General features: G+C 30.6%; 3 protein-coding genes and 1 long non-coding RNA gene across 5 annotated transcripts; 3 read left to right on the top strand and 1 right to left on the bottom strand.

Annotated features, from left to right (window-relative positions):
- Positions 1 to 4,911: 4,911 nt before the first annotated feature.
- Positions 4,912 to 6,648, top strand: LOC122632239 (protein lethal(3)malignant blood neoplasm 1). Its single transcript, XM_043818814.1, has 4 exons — positions 4,912 to 5,194; positions 5,414 to 5,545; positions 5,626 to 5,825; positions 6,124 to 6,648. The coding sequence occupies exons 1-4, from the start codon at positions 5,014 to 5,016 to the stop codon at positions 6,493 to 6,495; spliced, it is 885 nt and encodes a 294-aa protein (XP_043674749.1). The 5' UTR covers positions 4,912 to 5,013; the 3' UTR covers positions 6,496 to 6,648.
- Positions 6,649 to 8,650: 2,002 nt separating this feature from the next.
- On the top strand, positions 8,651 to 12,074 carry LOC122632450. The gene is made up of 2 exons (XM_043819227.1): positions 8,651 to 8,975; positions 11,728 to 12,074. The coding sequence occupies exons 1-2, from the start codon at positions 8,651 to 8,653 to the stop codon at positions 12,072 to 12,074; spliced, it is 672 nt and encodes a 223-aa protein (XP_043675162.1).
- On the bottom strand, positions 10,602 to 14,805 carry LOC122632451. The gene is made up of 3 exons (XR_006327872.1): positions 14,595 to 14,805; positions 14,253 to 14,390; positions 10,602 to 13,139 (listed from the first exon to the last, which is right to left on the bottom strand). It is a non-coding gene; the product is annotated as an uncharacterized LOC122632451 (long non-coding RNA).
- A 14-nt stretch (positions 14,806 to 14,819) lies between these two features.
- Positions 14,820 to 16,758, top strand: LOC122632449 (U-scoloptoxin(01)-Er1a-like). Of its 2 annotated transcripts, XM_043819226.1 has the most exons (3): positions 14,823 to 15,046; positions 15,122 to 15,328; positions 15,431 to 16,758. In XM_043819226.1, the coding sequence occupies exons 1-3, from the start codon at positions 14,945 to 14,947 to the stop codon at positions 15,647 to 15,649; spliced, it is 528 nt and encodes a 175-aa protein (XP_043675161.1). In that variant the 5' UTR covers positions 14,823 to 14,944; the 3' UTR covers positions 15,650 to 16,758. The 2 variants fall into 2 exon arrangements, with proteins under 2 accessions (XP_043675160.1, XP_043675161.1); XM_043819225.1 differs by having other exon boundaries at positions 14,820 to 15,046; positions 15,122 to 16,758.
- Positions 16,759 to 17,300: the final 542 nt, after the last annotated feature.

Genomic DNA, 17,300 nt, shown 5'->3' with positions numbered 1-17,300 from the left:
TAATTGGAATAGACTGTATCTCCTAAACGATTGAAAATAGAAAACAAATGTTACAAGTTCAAGTAAAATGGTATTAGAAAATGTATAATATGCAAATAATTTTGTATACTTTTGTGTATCGGTGCATCAAAAAAAATATAACTGTACTTTTATTTTAATAGAAATCTATATTTTTGAGATTAGGTTGATGCAGATTTTTATGCTCTACTTAAAAGTATTAATATACATAAAAGTGTTAACATATATTAGGAAGTTATCGCAGCAAAAAGTTCTCTAAATTATTTCGGTAAACAAGAACTAATTATTAATATTAATGTAAGATTAAAATTTTAATTAATAAGTATTTATTACACGTGATATTACCTCGTCATATTACCGTGAAGTTGGCGATAAATCTAAATAACTCAGAAAATTTTAATTACGATAACTTCCTATCATATAAGTTTAAAACGTAAGTTAACATTTTTATGTAAAGCATAAAAAACTAAGTCTGAAAACATAGAACATAAAAAAATCAGATGGTGAAGACAAAAATATAGGTCTCCATTAAAAAAAAAATGTACAATTGTATTTTTCTTACGCACCAATGCACACAAATACATAAAATTATTTTCATATTATACATTGCCTGATACCATTCAATTTTGATTTATAACATTTTTTTCTATTTTCAATCTTTTAGAAGGTTCAGACTGTTTCAATTGCGTGGGACACCCTATATATAACTGTATTATAATATATATCTTTATTAAAGGAAATATATATCCTACTGAGTACATAAGTCCTTTACTGTATGTATAAAATATATATATATATATATATATATATATATATATATATAATTATAATATAATATATAATATAATTATATATATATATATATATATAATTATTGCTTAATTATCATTTATTATTTTTACATATTTACAATTCGAAAAATTATTATTTTTTATTTACCAAATTAACAATAATAAACAATATAATAAATGGAATTTATACTTACAGTTTAAAAGTGTTAATAACCTACAGTCTAGGAGAGCGAGCTTTATTGAAGAAATGAAAAAAGTGGAAAGCATTCTTTTCAGTATGCTCTGTCTAATGACCGTAACGAATGCTTTAGCGAAGACTGAATTAGGGTCAAATAATAACGTATCCTCAATTGAGATGGAATGTTTGGATCTTTACTCGGGTATTAAACTTTATGTCAAGGGTAAACAAATTTGGATCAACGTAAGAATATTAGACATATTTGGAGGTATTTTTAAATACAACAAATACATATACCATATGATTTCAATCTAAATAATATGAAAAATTTGTAATCCAATTAAAAAAAAAATTTATTCGTAGGAAATGCAATACAAGGGAGAGCAGATTTCGAGCAATCGAAGGAACCAGGTCCAATTAAGAAAATCGGTTTTATGATGATGATGGCACCTTTCGCTATGCAGGTGCAAAAATTTATTTTGTTTATAATTAAAAGAAATTGTAATATTTAATTAAATTATTACAAAGGTTCCTTGTACAAAGACTTAATGTTTATTTTACACATAGTATTTAAACTTTCATTGTTTCAGTTGATTTCTTTCCCTGGTACTATCGCATCTATTAAAATGTCTTTATTAAGAAGCATTATGGTTGCCAAATTAGCAATAATCATAATGATATACAATGTGATCGTAAATATGCAATCTTCTGAAGTAGTTGTAGTTCATCAGCCTCAGCATCACGAGCATTATTACAATCAATATCATCAGTACGAAGAAGATAATGGAGATTGGTTCGGCAGATGAAACATCGTCAGAACGATATCTCCATGAATAGTACAAAGTCGAAAATTATATTTATTTCTTGTTTCATTAAGAAGATCATCTGAACGACGTCAACGATATTGTTATATCTATTAGATTATGCATTTTTTTTCATTATTTATATTTATTTCTATATATTCATCATTATTAGCAAATATTTTATCATAACATGTACTTCCTTATCTATTGAAGATATTTTAATCATGTACATACAGACAAGAGCCGTAAGGCATGCTACAAAAATATACAAATATTCTATAATAGAAATAACGTATAACACGTAATTATATGTAAATTAACTTATGTCACATTTTATGTAATTATATAAGCAGAAACGAAAAAAAAAAAAAAAAGAAAAACACGATGAGATAATAATAAATTCATCGATAAATCGTACGTTCCTAAAAGATTTCCCTTTCCAAAATATTTTGAAGTTAGGATTGATACGAGTTCTTGGATTTGGTTGAATAATTATACTCGGTATATTCGATAGTGAGATGCCGGTTGACCTACTTAAGTCCGCAAGTAAGTAACGGCATTTTGGTCCAAATTCTGAATGGATGAGAAGGGATATATACGTATAGTATATCGATTTCTCTCTCATTCGGTTTGGCATTGAAATCGAAATTAAAATTTTAGGAAAATGGCCTCTCTCTCTTTCTCTCTCTCTCTCTCTCTACCCCGTACCATCCCTTATATATCTCTTCGTAGGTTTACTTTTTTTACAATATTAAAAATAAAATAGCAAATGTATGTTAATGGTGCGTTAAATCGTTTCGTTATAAATAAAAAGCAGACTATTTTAAATATCCGAAAGTAAAGATTTCCAATTTTGTAGTTTTCTTTCTTTTTTGGAATACTACAGTTAAAAGCACTTGCGAATATAAAATTTAGTCTTGAATATCTCGTTATTCGTAAGACGTACTTACATGTGCCAGAAACCCACCTTCCATAGGTGCTTTTAGTATGCCACTATCATCGGTACTGTATCGACAGTTGGCCATACAAATTGCATCGACATACCGTTTTCTAAACTACCCACTGCACGCTTAAAGCTTATGCATGTAGATAGATACCAACATGCATATGTTACGTATGCATGTTATACGTCGGAATTACTTACTCTTATCTAGAATTCATAGATATTTAGATTTCACAGAAACTTTTTTTTCCCGTGTTATATACCTAAGTACTTACTCACGTGTACGTAAGTATAGGTACGTGAAATGATTGAAATTATTCTTTTTACTTTCCATTCGTCGTTTTTTTAATCAGGCATCTACTTTTGAAAGTGTCGACTTTCTTGAACGACTATCAAAGCGAGAGAACGAATTGAATATATAAATAATAATTAAACGTTCCGATGCCTATGCATGTTTCTAGATACATAGGTACGAGTTGAATATTCAAACGTTTAAGTGTTTATAACAAAATAAATAAATAAATGAACATGCAAATAAAAAAACATCGCCTAAGATGGAGAACTTCTATTTGATGCCTATGCAAATGTGATAATTATGTAAATCAGATTCGATAAAGATCACAATTACATTGCTATGTATATAATATGTGTGTGTATATAATAGATCTGTATACATTTATATATATATATATATATATATATATATATATATATTATATATCATAATCTGTTTAAAAAGAAAAATTGTTAAACGTTCTAAATTATTAAACGTTTTAATTAAATAGTACTTGGATGTGAGCACCTTAACGATTTCTATCCTTTACAATTAGTTAAAAATAAATCAACTACAAAAATTCTGTCAAAATGTTATTTTACGTTCATTTAAAATTGTACATAACTATTGAATGATATCAAATATTTACGGAAATAAGAAAAATAAGAAGAAATAAGAAAAAGAAAGAAACAAATTAATTCGTACAGAACGTTTGATTGTATCATTCATCAAACGAACGAAATATTGCGAAAAATTTTAGAAACGTGTATGTACGTCAAAAATAGTCATCGGATCGTTTTCGAGGTCTCGGACAATAAAGAAGAATAGTCGTTTAGAAACTACTTTCTCTTCGTTTAGACGTAATAATCAATATTCATAAGTACGAACGAAGTCATCAGTTCGTGCCTTGCAATATTTAGCAATGAGTATATATATATATATGTATGTATATATGTATGTATATATACACACACATGTAATTCACCTTTTCTAACATCGTTTGTTATTTATTTCTTTTCATTTATATTTGTTCGAAGAAAAATATATCCGACTAATGTATTCGACAACAAACATACACACACATACATATACATATTTCAATGAATATCGCGAGATTTTTCATTCGAGTTTTATTACGGAACTAATTAACTATATAAGAATAATAGAAGGTAAATCGAACGAGAGATATGGAGATACGGAACTCGATATCGTATACTATTGAAGTAAATAACGATTTAAAGGTCAGTGCTTGGATAATCGTTGATCTAATCGCAAAGAACATCGATCCTTTGCTCATGTTTCTTGATTTATCAATGAAACAAAGAAATAAAGCGAGTTTACAATTACATTTGAATTATCTTCAAAAGGAATTGAATTTATTTATTTTTCCTTTATTTTTCTTAACTATCAAAACGCCTTTTCATTTATCATAGTCTATAAGAAATACTTTAAGATGATTTTTATCGTTTAAAATATACAAAATACTATCGAGTGGAGAAATATTTATGAAAATAAAAGTGTAAGAAAAAGGAACAATATTGAAAAAAATATTTTTTTCTTTGGAGGAAGGAAGAATAGGTAATGACAAAAAAAGAAAAAAGAAAACAGCAGCGAGCTTTTCAATCGAAAATATTTAGCGAATATTTGACATCGACCTGCAAGATTTATGATCAAGTTATTGTGTAATTATTTGTGAACGATGTTAGTTACTAAACGCGTGAAAGCAATCGCGAAGGAAAACCTTGCTAGAGTCTATCGTTTCTTTCCTTTTTCTTTTCTTTTTTTTTATTTTTTCTCTCAACGAGCTTTTCCTCCCTCCACTTTCCTCACGTTCTTCGTTTTATATTCTATAAAATATCGTAAACAGAATAATCTCTTAGTCTTCGTTACATACATACGTTACATACGTTCGATTACAACACAACGTCGAGGCACATCGTAGAATTTATTTAACGAACGCACTTAGTCTCTCGAGTTCCATTAGACAATCTCTTCTATCTCGCAAGATGTTAGTTTCATTCGTTAAATATTTGTCTTCGTTGTTAAACAAAAATTTCACTTTCACGTTTTTACTTTTGTCTTTATTTATGAGAACCTGTGCCCTAATCGAAGATCCATATAACGAAAACAGACCTTACGAATTCTCTTTCAACATCGTCAATTTTCAACATAGATATGAGAAGAAAGGTATGTAAGGAAAAATATTTGTCTTGAAAAATAAAAAATATTAATCTATAAACTATCTTATTTCAACTATTATCTCATTTTAATTTATATAAACTATTTTATTTATATGTAAGTTTGTAAATAAAAATATTAATCTATATAAAATTAGTTATCTTTTAAGACTAATATTTTATGTTATAATTTTCTCGATAAATCAATCAAATTTTCTTTCGAATAAAGACATTGACGGGATTATTACTGGTGAATACGGTTTTATAACGGCAGATGGAGTTTATCACGAAACTGGATATGCCACTGATAAGAACGGGGATTTTATTATAACGAAAATGAGAAATCGAAAGATCACAAGTCGTGAGTAATAGATCTTATTTATTCTTTTTTAAACTATTTCAGCCAGAATTGTTTCGTGATCATTTCGAAATATTTTAAAGTGAAAGACGCACGAGAGATCTTCAAGGATAGACCCGAAGCTGCGAAAAAGCTCTTCGAAGTTGTAACGAAAGCTTGCAGTGGGTGTAAAATTCCGACTAATAAAAGTACAGAAGTAAACCAGAACGAAATTCTTACGAAAGATGCTGAATCATTGATTGAGAACAAAATTATTAAACCGATATTAAAAGAAATGATGAAGGTATTGATCGAAAATAGAAAGAAAACAGGTGAGAAAAATATATAACGTTATATCTTCATTTACTTATTATATATATATATTATTTATATATAAATATATATAATAAATAAATAAAAATTTATTTGTGAAAATATATAACGAGAATTTATTTGTAAACATTTGGATTACATAAATAATATTATATCATTAATTTGTAGAGAAAGTTTCATCGAATAATTCCATGAAAGAAAACAACAGAACAAGTTTAACGAAAAAAAACGAAACTTTTCAATATATCAATCGTATTCCAATCGATAAGAAAGAAGATGAACGGATGGAACGTGTTGTTAAAGAAATGATGATAAATTCTATTAAAAGAATCATTTCTAACGATACTAAAAAGAATGAAATTATTCTCAAAAACAGTTCTCTTGAGAAAATGGCTAATGATCTTTACTATCGTTTCAATTATTCGATAAGTTCGCACGGTCATCAGGAGACTGGTTATCGTAATGGTGATAAAAATGGCAATTATCGATCATGGAGTGAAAGTGGTGTCGACACACGAGTGAAATACGTATCAAACAAATTCGGTCATCAACCGAATATCACTTTTCATCCACAATTGAACGAAACAAAGAAAAAAGATCAATCGCTGAAAGGCTATTCCTTTCTTTGGTATTTTTCATAAATATTATATTTTACTTTTCTCAATGCGAATACATAGATGTAAGAAATAGAGATGTAAAAAATAGAAAAAGAAAATAAAAAAATAAAAGAGGAAATCTCCATAATTTTTTTCTTCAATATGACGAAGAGAAAATATTTAAAAACTTTCGATATTTTCATCGTTCTACATAACGGAACTATCTGAACATTGTCAAGAGAAATTTTAATAATATGCAAATGAATACGATTAAGAATACACATTCGTATGAAAATGAAATGTTTAGTATTAAAAGTAAATCATCAAAAAACTATTACATTTAAGACAATCATACAGCTATTTCTTTGACAAAAATATTAATGAAATATAAAAGATATCATAAAAATATATTATTAGATTCTATGTTTTCTACAAAAATCAGCAAATAAAATTGAACGCTATGATAAAAGTTAAATGACAATGATAAAATTAACAAAGATCTTGTCGTTAAGTCAATTGAATTAATTACTATGTCCAAAGATGTAAACTTTTATATATAAATAAAAATTATAATAAATAAAAATTATAATAAATAAAAAGAGAAAAGAGAAGAGAGTTGTTATTACGATAGATCAAGGGAGAGAAACAGAGAAGGAGAGAGAGAGAAAGAAAGAAAGACAGACAACCGTGTTCGAAAATGAATCTTTCAAATTGTTTACTTACGCTCATTAGTGTCATATTAACTTGTAAAAGACTCGCGATGAATCGTGACGGTTCTCGTATTACAAACTCGTACTGGGTCTTTGTACGTTTGACGAGCATGACATTTTCAGTGTTACGCAAATCAACTGGACGTTACATACGTGTAACTTAGGTACTTCGAATAAATACAAAAAAAAAAAAAAAATAACAAAGTTAATATACACAGTTTACTGACTCTTAACTTGTTAATGACTCCAAAGAAATAGATACACTATAATGCGTGAATTGAAATGTCGATGAATTGAAATGTCTCCCGTTTTAATTGATAAACAATGACCTGTGCAATATTCGAGTTACGGTACGATTGGAAAGTAACGATTTCTCTACGATTTGGCGGGAGTTAGTTTTAAAATGGCGATAAAGACGGAAGATGTAAGAAATTGGGTTGTATTAGCATCCTGTTGTAGTTCAAGCGGAATTTCTGTGGTCGGACCACGTACTCGCCAAACACGTGTACCAGGTTGCATATTCTAAATCTAGCGTGCCTTTAAAACGGATTAGGTGACACAAAATAGGAAAACTAATTTCAAAGAAAAAACAAAGTATTTATTTAAATTTCATAGTCTCGAAAATATACGATATGAATCATACATAATCTCGAAATAACGAATTTACGAGAATAAAATGTATCATATCGTAAAGATTTAAATTTGCCATCGACACAGAGAACGCAATCGGTTCATTTTGACCGAATTTCTTTTTTTTTTTTTTTTAATTTTTTATTCTTCCTCGCGTTTGAAGAGTTAGTGAGATTGATATAAGAATTACGGATGAATATCTGAACGGAATGCGAAAGTATATCAACTATATATTTTTCGCATATCAATTCGAAACTCATCAGCTCGTCAGATCCATCCGATCTTATAATCGAATTCTCTTATGACCCCAGATGATCGTAAATGAAAATTTCACGGTGATAAACGAAAGATCAAAGGACGAAGTAAGGAGATCGAACGACGTAAATGAGAAAGGAATAAAGAGAAAAGAAGGTGAGAAAGAAGAAAGACTAAATGAAAAGGAAGAAAAGAGAAAGAAAAACGAGTGACCAAAGGTGGGACAAGGGGTAGGGGGAGGGACGAAGAGGATACCAGAAAGAAGGCGAGTATGTCTCTGTTCACAACGATTGGATCAAGTTCAAGGGGAAGGGGCTTCACTCTCATATATGCTCGATCCACGCACCTTGAACAAGCACTCCGTGCCTGTGACACGTTGCCCAAGGATATAAAAAGCTGGAGAACTAAGGAGAACTTGAAAAAAAAAAAATATTTACAAAAGAAGGTGAATTACGAAGAAGAACGGCAAAGGAATTCGAAGGTGTGCTTTCTTTGTTTTTTCTCATTTAATTTGCTCAGTCAACGTATACCGGCTACGTTTACGTACGTAGGACGTACGTAAGAAGAAAAAATACGACAGAAAACTAAAAAAAAAAAGGATCATTATGAGGGATTCTACGATCTTATTATCAATCATTGGGTTGATTGTCCTTTCTATTGCGTACGTCTCGGCTGAAACCCAAGATGAAGGGGAAGGAAGCACCCTAGAATGCATCTTCCAAGACAACATTGGTAATTGTCTGAGAAAGAGACTCGCTAGGGACATCGACAGGATCGAAATTGAAGTATCTGGGAAGAAAAGTGAACCACCGATGAGCGAGGTCATCGAGCAGACCGGAAACTTTATCGCTGAGTTCGTAAGCGATGTGCAAGAGGAACTCCAAGAGGACGAAGAGGAGATCGCTGAACGAGAAGCAGGTGTAGACGGTCGTGCATTGGGTAAGCGTTTTCTCCCTCTCTCCTCTCTTCACCCTCTTCCTCAATCGATCCTTGAAACGATAACGTTGATAACACCGTCGAATGATACTTTAAAGGAAAAAAAAAAAAAAACAAACAAACAAACAAACAAAATAAAGAAAAAAAAAGAAGAAGAAAATTACTAGTTAACGTTCGAGAAACTTATGGATAACGTTGGTGTGTTTCATTTTAAATATTCCCGCGCTTGCCCGGACGTGAGAAAATTCGAACGGACCCGGTCGTTCTCGTAGATTAGAAATTCGCTCCTCGTTCTAATCGCTAATCGATTCAACGACACGCACTAGGAATGGCATTGTTGATAACCTAGCATCGACTTTCTTCCGTGTTTCTTTCCTAAGACTCACGTTTCTCCTCTCCTTCCCCTTCCCCTTCCCCTTCTCCTTTTTCTAAAGACAAAAAAGTCGGCTAACTTTTACCGACCTTAAAGCCGCCCGGCTTATTGGCGGACCTAACGAAGTTGAGAATGAGTTTGGTCTGTATACCTCGTGAGTTCCACCTTGTTCTTTCCCCATTTACGTTATTACCTTCCATTAGACTCGGCTATTTTTTTCTTTCTTTCTCTCTTTCTTTCTTTCTTTCTTTTTTTTCTCCTGTTTTTTTCGTTATCGTCATCATCATCTCTGCCGTACCCTTTTCGCGCCTAGTTGAAACAGAAAATTAGGTTTTAGTCCGTTCAAATTCGGCTTCCACGTTCCTTCATTGTTTGTCTGCTCTGGGGCACGTGACACAACCCTGACACGGATTTTAAATTACTTGAAATTAACTGAAAGACCTAACAGAATCTCTTCTACTTACGTATATATATATATGTATATCTACCGCTCTTATTAGCATTGTTAAATCTCATTGACTACGTTATCGTTATTTATTACGGATCGCTTTTGATTCTACGAGAGATTTTCATTGAGTTTCGTTCTACCGTACGATCGATCGATATAAAAAAAAAAAAATAATTAATGTTTTTAAAAATTAAAAAGACTGAATTATAAAAAAGGCAGGAAATTTGATATTAAAGATAATTTTCGTATACTCGATCGACGTTCAAGGTCAACGAACTCATGCTCCTTGTTCATTTATAAAGAATCAATGCAAAACGCACAGATCGTAACTCTACCGTGCAAACATCACAATTGAAACTCCTTCTAGAAACGTTCAAGGATAATCGACAATAATATTTAATTACGAATTAACATGCGATATCTGAACGCATAGATCCTCGATTTTTACTCTGATCATGCGATCACAACCGTTTGCCGTGTCCAAGACCGATGATCTTATTCTTTTTTCATTTAATATCGTACTTTTATGGAATGGAACACTAACGGTGCTTTATTTTTCCTTTTTTTCTTCGTTAACCCTTTGAATGAAAAGTTTCAATTCAAATTTCATGCAATTCTTGCGATAGTTTATCAATTTTTTTTTCTTTTCTTTTTTTTTTTTTTTTTTCTTCAAAAGACTTGAATATCTTAAGTTTCATATACAATGACTAAAAGTGTAGGCTACAGATCTAAAAAAAAAAAAAACAATTTCTAATAATTAATTATGACAGACAATGTTACGTGAAACGTCGTACAAGTTTTTCCGGATTAATGCAAATGAGAAAAAAGTTGAATTAACGTAGAAAATTCTAATCAACGAAATAGAAAGATCGTGAATAGATTACCGTTTAATTATGCGTGATTTGTACGATATTGAACGAGTTTATTTTCAGAAATACAGTTTTCAAAGAATACATGAAAGATAATCACTATAAAAATGTACGTGACTTGTAAGACGAATTAAACATGGTCCAGGTGAAGGTTTTGAGGTCAGTTTACTCAAGCCCTTTTCCCGTGCAGCTTAACGTACAGATTTTATTATAGTTAAATCGCGGTCGAGGAGAATATTCGTCACATTACGTTCGTATCCTTCGCTCATCTTATTTGCCATCGTTTTTAAATATTTTTATTCGACAAAAAATATATAAATCTTCTATATACTTCAATAATTCTTAAAATCTTCTTTGACATATTTCAATAATTCTTAAAATCTTCTTTGACACATTTCAATAATTCTTAAAATCTTCTTCTACGTACTTCAATAATTCTTAAATATTCTTAATATATTAACATTAATCATATTTTGTCTCATTCGTCCTATTTTTTTTTAATTAATGAAGTTGATGATCCAATCAATGTTAAATTTAATAACGGTTTCGAAAAGTTTATGACTGCGAAAAGTATTAAATCTTTTCTCTTTCATAATGATGATGGAAGGTAACAGTGAATTAATTAACGATAACCAAATGGAAACGAAAATAAAAAATTGGTATGATACAGAAAAAAGAAATAACAAGTATTTTAAAAGCCGAACTTGGTTGTTTTATATGTTTGTTCATCCTCAATACATTAAAAGGATCTTTGAATCATTTTATTGTGCTTTGACCGTGCGTTCGGTAAAACACCGTGTTGCTTTTTAATACATTATAAAGTTAATGACGAATATACTGATATCAATCTCCTAACATCGATGCTTAGAAACTCGATTAATTCATCGGTTTTATAAATTCTGATATAGGATATATTCGATCGTTTGTTCTTTGAAATTAGGTCATTTGTGAAACGAGAAAAATATATGTTCGTATATGAATATAAATTTAAATCGATTCATCATCATTGACATCGATGAGATTAAAAACTATCATTATCTGTCGCTTTTTCAGAAGAAGCACGTAGAAAGAAATATGGAAAGAAGAAGAAGAAGCATATGCAAAAGCTGATGGCCTTAGCAATGATGTTCAAGGCCAAGCTCGCATTACTCCTGCAAATTATCTCAACGCATTTGCAAATAAAGCTCTTCGTAATCGCTGTTGTAAGCTTCATCATGAACGCAACCAAATTCTGGATCGATCTTAAAAAGAATCATCAGCCATCTAAAGTGATCTATTACGAACACGCTCAACATCAACATCATTACGATCACGAGGACGATCATCATGGTGGTTATTGGGGAAGATCTTCAAACGATTCGCCTCAGGATATCGTTTATAGCTCGTACGTTCCTCAAGAGTAATTTATCGACGATAATAACGAAGAAAGGACGATAAACGAGGCAATCTCAAAAAATAAGGGATCGATAATCCTTCCGTCTATATTGATTTTGCAATAGTCCTTTTATATAATCTTTTTTCCTTCATTTTCGATAGGTAAAACTGAAAATGACAAAGATCATTGAAATCTCTTATGATTTCGTGATTTAATTAGCTCGCTCTCTCGCTCGCTCTTTCTCTCTTTCTCTCTCTGTCTCTCTCTCTCTCTTTCTTTTTTCTTGTTTTCTTGCAAGTTCGTTGGACAATTTGAGATAAGTCAAGTTCAATGAAAACTAGATAAATCGTATATTCTATATCTATTTATGTTAAAATTATTTATTTATTTAACTTATTAACAATGTATCGTTCCAATCGATTTCATTTTTTCCTTTTTCTTATTTTCTTTCTCTCTCTCTCTCTCTCTCTCTTTCTCTTTTTCATATCCCCCTTTTCGTCATTAAATGAACCTTCAGTCATACCAAAGTTACTCATGCGTACCTGCCCTGACGCCGTCATATTTTCACTTTTTATCATTTAAACATATACATCTCTTACATCCTTCCTTTTTTTTGTTTTTTGTTTCAATTAACAACAATATACCTTGCTAGATATATATTTGATCATATTATTATATATTTGTTATCATATTACAACAGAAACGAATGCAATTCGTTTCGACAACCTTTAAACTACTAAAAGGATATTTATAATAAATATTTAATTATTGTTTACAAGTTTCTATTTTATTCTCCCTAAGAAAAAGAAAACGGAAAAGAAAAAAATCTTTACTCTGTTTTACCGACGGAAATAAAAGAAAAATGTATAAGTAACTTGTACTTACAACGTGGTTAGCCAGCGTCGTAATCGTATACCTCTGAATTCTCTTTGTATTTCTCTTCGGTGGCCAAAGTAAAATGCATTTAGAATCGTTAAACACCAACGACATAATCAGGCTGTTCACCTTCTTGCGCGTGCGATCAAAGTGAAAGATTAGAGCGTTCATCGCCGCACCTTTAGGTTTGTTATTTTGTGGATACTCATCCCTCTTTCTTAACAAGAAAATGAGTTGTATTAAACGATCCCTAACGAGACAAGAAAAAAAATAGAACAAACAAAAGAAAAGAAAAAGAAAAAAAAAAAACAACAAAGAGTAGCAATCGACATTATAATCTCTATCGTTTTAATTAAAAATTAAAAATTTATATCCTTTCGAAGTCTCGATGAGTCAACCATTTAATTAGCATTTCCGTCGATATCATTAGAATACAGATGATCATAAATCGACGAACCAAAATGTACAAATATATTTTAATGTCTCGACAAATGATGGAAAGTAAGTATGTTAATTTGATGAGTATATTTGTAATAACTAATTGATGTACAAATTTATGTTCTTTATTGTCGAAATTCGCTTTAAAAAAAATAGTACTGTGTATCGTCGAATTTAAAAAAAAAAAAAAAGGAAAGAAAGAAAGGAAGAAAATCGATCTATGTTCATAGAATTCGTCACATCAAATATTTTTCGTCGTTCTCATGGTCGATGACCACGAAAAGGGGGAGAGAAGTGGGTACGGTTTCGCAATCGCGAGGACCCGAGAGAATTGTTAAGTATTCACATCCCGAAGAAATGGTGGCCGTGATGCGGCCTTAACGAAGATGAGGCCTGGCGGATTTGCCCTCGAATTTCGACGGCCGAATTCGTCTTACGTCTTTATCTTCTCACGTTTGGAAAGGAGCCAAATCGTAGAATGGGATCACCGTGTCGTCCCGTATATTGTTAAAAAATCATGAAAAATTTCACGATTGTGTAATAAAATATTAAACGCATGGACGAACCAGGATCGTTACTAAACTCTAAACGACTTGGCATATTTAATAATAACATACTTCCTTAACGCTTAACGTTTCATCTTAGTGCAACTGATTGCAGTTAAAAATTGATAAATATATAATTTGTAAATAAATATAAATATAATAAATATAAATATAAATATAAATAAATATCAAAAATATATAAATACGTTTGTGTGTTTATATGTATGTAGGTATATATATATATATACATATGCATTCCAATAGAACGGAATAAAAAATAAATCTTAAGAAACGTTAAAAAACGAGTACGATTTGTTCTCAATAATTTTATCGCAATCGGTACTCACTTATGTTCACATCGTTTCCGATTTCGTAATCGGTGAATCTTCGTCGGTGGCTTCGTGCTTTGAAAAATCGTGCCCAAAAGATCGAAGTATAATCCTTAAATGCAGGGAGTCGACTCGCTCCTGTCAAGGTCGTACTCTCTATGAATAAAAATGAAAATGCTCCGATAGAGTATGCGCAGAGTCTCTAGACGAATTAGACAGTTTAGAAACAAACGTGTCAACGATCCGTTAAGGAATCTCTCAACGACGTATACGGTAATCAAAATCGACCAATTCGTTTTACTCTTTTGATTATCGTACGACCAACAATAAATATTAATTCTAAGTAGACGAATTATTTACCGTCGAACTTAAGACACCGCATCATCGAACGTTCGGACCATTTGCATCGGGCCTTCGAGGATGATGTGAACGTCTGGATGGTCATTGGTCATTGGCAGACCAAACGTGAAGAATTTACTGATTCGGACGTACTGAGAATTGGCCATTCATACAATATTCAAGATCCCTATCCTCGCTTCACTATATAACACCCTTCTACGATTCGGATCTCCAGTCACTTGAGGACCTCCGAAGAAAGAAGCTGTTAAAACTTCCAAAAATCTCTGAAGAAAAACTATCGAATAAGTTAAACGCATAAACCGAAAACCAATCGAATACTTTGATTTATTTCTTCGAACACAACAAACAAGATGAATCGATTCGTATTTATCCAAATTTTGTGTGCTTTCGTATTAGCGATACACGCGTTTCCTCAACAACCAAAATCCAAAAGACCTATACCCGTGTTTAAAGTTAGTAAAGGACATTTCAATATTATCAATAACATCGATGTACTATTAACATGTTATTTTTCTTCTTCTATATAGCAAAATCAATTAGGTGGATTACAATTACCGGACAATGCGACACTCATACGAGACAACATCGTAGATACATTTTCCTGCAAAGAAAGAATTTATGGATATTACGCTGATATGGAAAATGATTGTCAAATATTTCACGTTTGTCTACCACAGACGAGAAATGTCGCTAAATGGAGTTTCATTTGCCCCTCTGAAACGGTTTTCAATCAGGTATTTATATTTACATTGTTTTTATCTAGTTATTTCTTTGTTATTATTTTTTTCTTTCCTTTCCTTTTCTTTTTTGTTTTTGTTATTTTATCTCTTTATAAGGCCACTTTCGTATGCACGCGAACGGAAGAATCTATACCCTGCGAGGAATCGGAAAAATATTACAGTTTGAACGAAGAAATTGGTAAGGAGGAAGAAAATACCGAAGAAGAGACTACCAGATCTCTTCCAGTAAATGCTGACGTCGAGCCAGTGACAAACAAACCATTTTCGAGAACTTCGAGAATTTTAAGTCGACAAGGATCGTCTCAACGTTATTGACGAAATTTTTTAATTACGTCGATCGCGAATAAACTAACTTCTCTACTTCTACGTTGAACGAGAAACGAAAAAATAAGAACAGCAACTTTTGTATGCTACATACGCTTGCCTTTAATACATATATCGCTAAGGTATAAAAAATAAAAAATAAAAAAAAAAGAAAGAATTATATGTATTATGTAAGTAATGTAATAATTTAAGATATTCCAGATTTTGATTTTGCTCTTTAGTTTTAATAGTAATCGTGTAAAAAAGAAAAAAGGATAAAAGTTTTAAATTATTTGGAATCATTCGAATGATTCTTAATTTTAATTCGTTTGTAAAAATTTGCGTTATAATATTAGGAATATACGTTATTAAGTATCGACGGTGTCTTATTAACTCCTACAAAAATATTATTAATTGTATTATATGTTGGAAAATAAAAGACTAAAATTGTAGAACATTTTAACACTTCAATGTGTTTTATCATTATTTAACGTTACTTAAATACAATACAAACTTAATGCTGACAAGCAGAAAATATATATGTATGTGTATATATATATATATAATATGTATATAATATATACATATATATATATATGTATATATATTACTACGAAAATAACTAATCCATCTAGTGTAAAATTAATTAGAGATACAACGAAAAAGAAAAAGAACAAAGGAAGAAAGAAAAGAACTAAATCGAAATACTTTATACCATTATCGTAATATTAAATACGGTGTTACTCGTAACACCCAATAATGTGATCGTTGATATGTATCGATATTGGTTTTCAAACTTAAACAATTAAAATATAAATAAAATTATATCTAAGAAACGTACGATAAACGATTAGAAAATAGTATCGGCAAGACAATGCAAAATCGAACTTGGAGAACGAGAACTCCATATTTCTTACGTAGACAAGAAAAAAATAATACGTGTAATATTACATTGTACATTACAAGATATTTGTATTTCTCGCTTAAGCATGACTAAAGCATAAAATCAAAATAAAGTCGTAGGCTTGATTAATAAAAGTCCATTAAAAAATTACTATTTGAAGAAGAAGAAACTTATTATAAGATGAAAAAAGCACTCTCACACACAAAGCGGCTAGAAATAAATCCAAATGCTTTTTTTTTCTTTTCTTTTCTTTTCTTTTCTTTTTTTTTTTTTTTTTTTGAGAGACGCGATCGTTATTATACACTTTTGTCGCAAAATATCTGAAAGTCGTTTCGGCAAGTCATGGGACCACCGATGACTATCTGTTTCTCTTCTTCTATTCAGTATCTTTGGAATAGCTAGCCATCATGTTGTGGATAGGCAATGCCCAACCTTTCTTTGTAAAGCCGATAATAGTTATGAAACACACAATAATCTGTACTTTCGTATTTACGAACAAAATAATTAAACATGCCTTTTCCTTTCATTCAGAAAATCATTACAATATTAAGAAGGCACTGAAACGATTCCACTCATGTTGATCTTCAAATTGAATGGAAAATAAACACTGTATGTATATATATATATATATATATATATATATATATATATATACACATATATATATACATATATATATGCACATATATGTATGTACAAAACGAATAATACGTTACAATTATTTCTTAGACTAAATATAACAAAACCCGTATATGTATG

This window comes from Vespula pensylvanica, chromosome 10 (assembly GCF_014466175.1).
Source record: "Vespula pensylvanica isolate Volc-1 chromosome 10, ASM1446617v1, whole genome shotgun sequence".
Classification (NCBI taxonomy): domain Eukaryota; kingdom Metazoa; phylum Arthropoda; class Insecta; order Hymenoptera; family Vespidae; genus Vespula; species Vespula pensylvanica.
This window is presented reverse-complemented; position numbering and strand designations above follow the sequence as displayed.